We start from the raw sequence: 5,083 nt of genomic DNA, 5'->3' as shown, positions 1-5,083 counted from the left end.
GGGGGCCCAAGGGGGCCTGATGGAAGTGGGTTAGGGCCAGGGTCCCCGAAATAGGAGTTGGGGGTCAGGACTAGCTGAGGGTGCGGAAGGAGAAGGCTGGGGCGGGGGTGTGGGTGGTGGGTGCCCATGTCTGTCGGAGGAGCCGGCTCCCCTTGGGAGAAGCGGCAGGTGGAGGTGGGCAGGCCCTGGCTGGAATCCATTCCCCACATAGCCTGGGAGCCCTAAAGATGGCTTCCCTGAGGCCTGGGGGGTGCTCCGCCCCCACCAGCACCCGCCCTTGGCATGCAGTCCCGGAAAGCCCCCAGGGTCTATGCGATTGCTCTGTGTGACCTTGGACCCCTAGCTTTGCCCCACTGGGTCTTTTTTCTAACCTGCAGAATGGGTGGGGGGGTTGTATGTGGAGAGGCATGGTTCCTACTTGCTGAGATGGTTATAAAAATTAAATAATCATTAGCTCAAATAATAGCTAACACTCTCAGCCTCATGCCTGGCGCGTGAGGCGCGGGTTGTTTTGAATTCCCTTCCGGGAGCTGGGGTTGTTGTACCCACTGTACGGATGAGAGGACTGAGGCCCGGGAGTTCCCGAGTCCCCCTGCGAGTGGTCAGCCCTGGGTGTGTGTGGGGGGGTGGGACAGAGGAGACTCCGGGGGGGCTTACCTCCCGCCCGTCTGTCCCCCCGTCCCCAGGGCCAGTTCCCGTGCCCTCAGCGCCATGGCATCCTGCGCCGAGCCCTCGGAGCCCAGGGCCCCACCACCAGCTGGGGTCCCGCCGCTGGAGGACTTTGAGGTGCTGGACGGGGTGGAGGAGGCCGAAGCAGAGGAGGAGGAGGAGGAGGAGGAGGGGGAGGAGGAGGAGGAGGAGGACGAAGACCTGAGCGAGCTGCCGCTGCTTGAGGACATGGCACAGCCCCCGCCGGACGAGGCCGAGGAGCAGCCAGGGGCTCTGGCCCGGGAGTTCCTGGCTGCCATGGAGCCGGAGCCCGCCCCCGCCCCGGCCCCCGAGGAGTGGCTGGACATCTTGGGGAACGGGCTGCTGAGGAAGAAGACCCTGGTCCCGGGGCCGCCCGGCTCGAGCCGGCCCTCCAAGGGCCAGGTGGTCACGGTGCAGCTGCAGACGTCGCTGGAGAACGGCACGCGCGTGCAGGAGGAGCCCGAGCTGGTGTTCACCCTGGGCGACTGCGACGTGATCCAGGCCCTGGACCTCAGCGTCCCGCTCATGGACGTGGGTGAGACGGCCATGGTCACTGCTGACTCCAAGTACTGCTACGGCCCGCAGGGCAGCAGGAGCCCGTACATCCCCCCGCACGCGGCCCTGTGCCTGGAGGTGACGCTGAAGACGGCAGTGGACGGGCCGGACCTGGAGATGCTTACGGGGCAGGAGCGCGTGGCCCTGGCCAACCGGAAGCGGGAGTGCGGCAACGCCCACTACCAGCGGGCGGACTTCGTGCTGGCCGCCAACTCGTACGACCTGGCCATCAAGGCCATCACCTCCAGCGCCAAAGTGGACATGACCTTCGAGGAGGAGGAGCAGCTGCTGCAGCTGAAAGTCAAGTGTCTGAACAACCTGGCGGCCTCGCAGCTGAAGCTGGACCACTACCGCGCGGCGCTGCGCTCCTGCAGCCTGGTGCTGGAGCACCAGCCCGACAACATCAAGGCGCTCTTCCGCAAGGGCAAGGTGCTGGCTCAGCAAGGGAAGTACAGCGAGGCCATCCCCATCCTGCGGGCGGCACTGAAGCTGGAGCCCTCCAACAAGACGATCCACGCGGAGCTCTCGAAGCTGGTGAAGAAACACGCGGCCCAGCGGAGCACGGAGACTGCGCTGTACCGCAAAATGCTGGGCAACCCCAGCCGGCTGCCGGCCAAGTGTCCCGGCAAGGGCGCCTGGTCTATCCCATGGAAGTGGCTGTTTGGGGCGACAGCCGTTGCCCTGGGGGGCGTGGCTCTCTCTGTGGTCATCGCCGCCAGGAACTGAGCCTCCCCGCGCATCGAGGACCCCAGCCCGCGCTCCCTCGCTCCCCCAGGCTTCCCGTCCACGGCCCTCCTCAGCCTCGTGCTCTCCTCTGGGCTGGGGGCAGCAAGGATTCGGGGGTCGCACGGCCCGGCGAGCGGGAGAGACTGAGGCCCCACTGGGGGGAAGTGAGGTCAGCGGGCCCCTTGTCCAGCCCGGAGGGAGGGGCCCTCATCCCTCCAGACCCAGCCCCACCCCTGCCCCCAGGCCCTGGCCTCAGTCTCTCTTCTCCACAGGCCTGGGGGCACCCTCCCCCCCAACACACCCCTCCCCGCCTGCTGCCCTCTGCCCCGCCCCGCACCAGTGAAATAAAACCCCACCCCCGCCCCGCAAAAAAAAAAAAAAAAAAAGAAAGTCACAGTCACAGAGAGAGGAGAGGCAGAGAGAGAGAGAGAAAGAGAGGGAGAGAGAGAGACTGAGACTCTTCCATCTGCTGGTTCACTCCCCAGATGGCTGCAATGGCCAGAGTTGTACCGATCCAAAGCCAGGAGCCAGAAGCTTCCTCTTGGTCTCCCATGTGGGTGCAGGGGCCCAAGGACTTGGGCCATTTTCTACTGCTTTCCCAGGCCATAGCAGAGAGCTGGATCAGAAGTGGAGCAGCAGGGTTTCTAACCGGATTTATTTATTTAGTTGAAAGAGTTAGACAGAGGGAGAGGCAGAGCCAGAGAGAAAGAAGTCTTCCATCTACTGGCTGACTCCCCAAATGGTGGCAACAGCCAGGACTAGGCCAGGCTGAAGCCAGGAGCCAGGAGCTTCATCTGGGTCTCCCATATGATTGCAGGGGCCTAAGGACCTGAAACATCTTTTGCTGCTTTCTCGGGCACAGTGGCAGGGAGCTGGATTGCAAGTGGAGCAGTGGGGACTCAAACCAGCACCCATAAAATACATGGGATGCTGACACTGCATGTGGTATCTTAACCTGCTATACCACAGCTCTGGCCCCAAGTTGTCTTTCTGAGTAATAGCAAAACAAAACTTTCTCATTTCCTTTGAGATCCGTGTTCTTCTGATAATAAAAAATGGTTCTTCTTGTGTTTTTTGAGAAGTTATTGTGTCTGCTACAGACTCGAAAGGCAGAAGACTAACCAACCTGTGCTCTCAGGAGAGCCTGCTGTCCCTTACAGGGCATGTGCACCCCACTCTGCTCCTTATTGCTCTGTGGAGCACATACACGAGTCTTGCTCCCAGTTCTGCCACTGCCACTCAGGCCTGAGCTTCCCTCATGCAGAGTCTCTGTGAAATAGTGAATACGAATGTCACTGGGGCAAATTGCAGGGGTGAAGAGCAATTTCTCACTTCAGCAAAAAACTGGGCCCCTCATGATCATGTTCATGTTCCCCAGGAAATCTGGGCTTTGGCACATGAAGTTTTCCTCTAGAGTGAGCTTCACCATGGTGGGAAAAGAGGCTGAGGGAGCAAACAGGCACACAAGGCACCCTGACTGCAGCTTCACTTCTTTCCAATCTATTCTCTACTTACAATTAAGAGAAGTTTTTCTAAAATCCAGATCTGAATATCACTGCTTTTCTTTACATCTTCCAGTGAGTGACAGTTTCCTACAAAATGCTTCCTCACACACCTCCTCGCTGCCTGAACCCAATGTGCTGAACCCAATCCGCTCCTTGAGCATGGTGGGGGCTTTTCTATCTCCTGCTCCCTCCTCGGGCCTGGGCACACCTGCTCACCTTGCCTAGCCAGTCCTTCCCACATGGATACTTTACTTACCACACCATTGCTTCTTAGAGAGCCTTGGAGTATCCTCTGTGGCCTCCACAGATCCCCCAGGAAACCTCCAATAATGTCTGAAGATCTCTGTGTCTCCTCGACTATCCTGTGACCCATGGGGTGGGTCACAGCTGCTGTCTCCCCAGTGCTTTATCATAAATGGTTATTGGTACCATGCATAAGTCCATGCGCACCTTGAGGAGTGTGAGTTTGGGCTTTTCGCACTCCTCACACAACCCACAACCCTGTCTTAATCTGTAGTCACTCACCCATTTCAACAAAGTGTATGGATTCTTGTGGTTCCAATTGTCATCGGACCTTGCCTAAAGCAGATGCAAATAATCCAACTGCAAAGAAACATCCATCAGACAATGAAAAAATGATATGGCTGATTAGTTGATGATATTAATGAAGTATAAATATTGGAGTGGTAGGAGAATCAAGTGATTGTGTTTAGAAAAGGTGTCTATAATTTTTAGAGATAAGCATTGTTATTTATAGACAAAGTCATTTGGTGTCTTGTATTTGCTTCAACAAAATTTCATGATAGTGAGGGAGTAACAGGGAGTGGTATGAGATTTCTGTGGTTGCTGTCACAGATTGCTACAAACTGGAGGGCTGAGACAATAGAAATGAGCTCCGTTACCCTGTGAAGGCCAGAAGGCCAAGGGGATGGGGTCAGTAGGACCTCGTTCGTCTGGGAAGCTCTGGAGGAGAATCCTTCCCTGCCGCTCCCAGTTTTCATGTCCTTTGTATTCTGTGCTTTGGCTTCTGAGGTTGTGGCCACATCACCATAATCTCTGCCTCTGTCTGCTGCCTCCTCACCCTTTGTGTCTGTGGTTAGGGCATTCATCAATAGAGGTCAGACCTTCCCAGGCAATAGAAGATGATCTCAATTCAAGTTCCTTATAGTAATTAAACCTGCAAAGGCCGTTTCCCCAAATAAAGTCAAATTCACAAGATCCAGGGATTTGAACCTTGGCCTGTCTTTCTGAGGGACCACCAAAACTGATCCCCCACTACATTATGGATGAAGAAAGACTGTAGGCAATTACTGAATCAGGGTCATAGGTGCTTTGGGGTTTGTTTTATTGGTTCTGGGCCTTTGCAATTTATTAGCTGTCTTCTGTTCAAAATTTTAAAACTGAAGCCAGTATTGTGGCACAGTAGGTAAAACCACTCTCTGTGATACTGGCATCCCATATGGGCACTGGTTCGAGTCCTGGCTGCTCCATTTCCAATCCAGCTCCCTGGAAAGTCAGACGAGGATGGGCCAAGTGCTTGTGCCCATGTGGGAGATATGGATGAAGTTCCAGGCTCCTGGCTTCATTCATTCACTGTGGCCATTTGG

The 5,083-nt window shown here is 56.3% G+C and overlaps 1 protein-coding gene across 1 annotated transcript; it reads left to right on the top strand.

Annotated features, from left to right (window-relative positions):
- Positions 1-693: 693 nt before the first annotated feature.
- LOC133756923 (peptidyl-prolyl cis-trans isomerase FKBP8-like) lies at positions 694-2,332 on the top strand. Its single transcript, XM_062187538.1, has one exon. It carries the CDS (start codon positions 712-714, stop codon positions 1,969-1,971), a length of 1,260 nt encoding a protein of 419 aa, XP_062043522.1. The 5' UTR covers positions 694-711; the 3' UTR covers positions 1,972-2,332.
- Positions 2,333-5,083: the final 2,751 nt, after the last annotated feature.

Source organism: Lepus europaeus, chromosome 3 (assembly GCF_033115175.1).
Source record: "Lepus europaeus isolate LE1 chromosome 3, mLepTim1.pri, whole genome shotgun sequence".
In the NCBI taxonomy this organism is placed as follows: domain Eukaryota; kingdom Metazoa; phylum Chordata; class Mammalia; order Lagomorpha; family Leporidae; genus Lepus; species Lepus europaeus.
Note: the sequence above shows the minus strand (reverse complement) of the source record. Positions and strands in the feature narration are given on the sequence as shown.

Excerpts from the sequence above, each read along its gene's own strand:
- LOC133756923 (XM_062187538.1), top strand. The coding sequence starts at position 712 with ATGGCATCCTGCGCCGAGCCCTCGGAGCCCAGGGCCCCACCACCAGCT.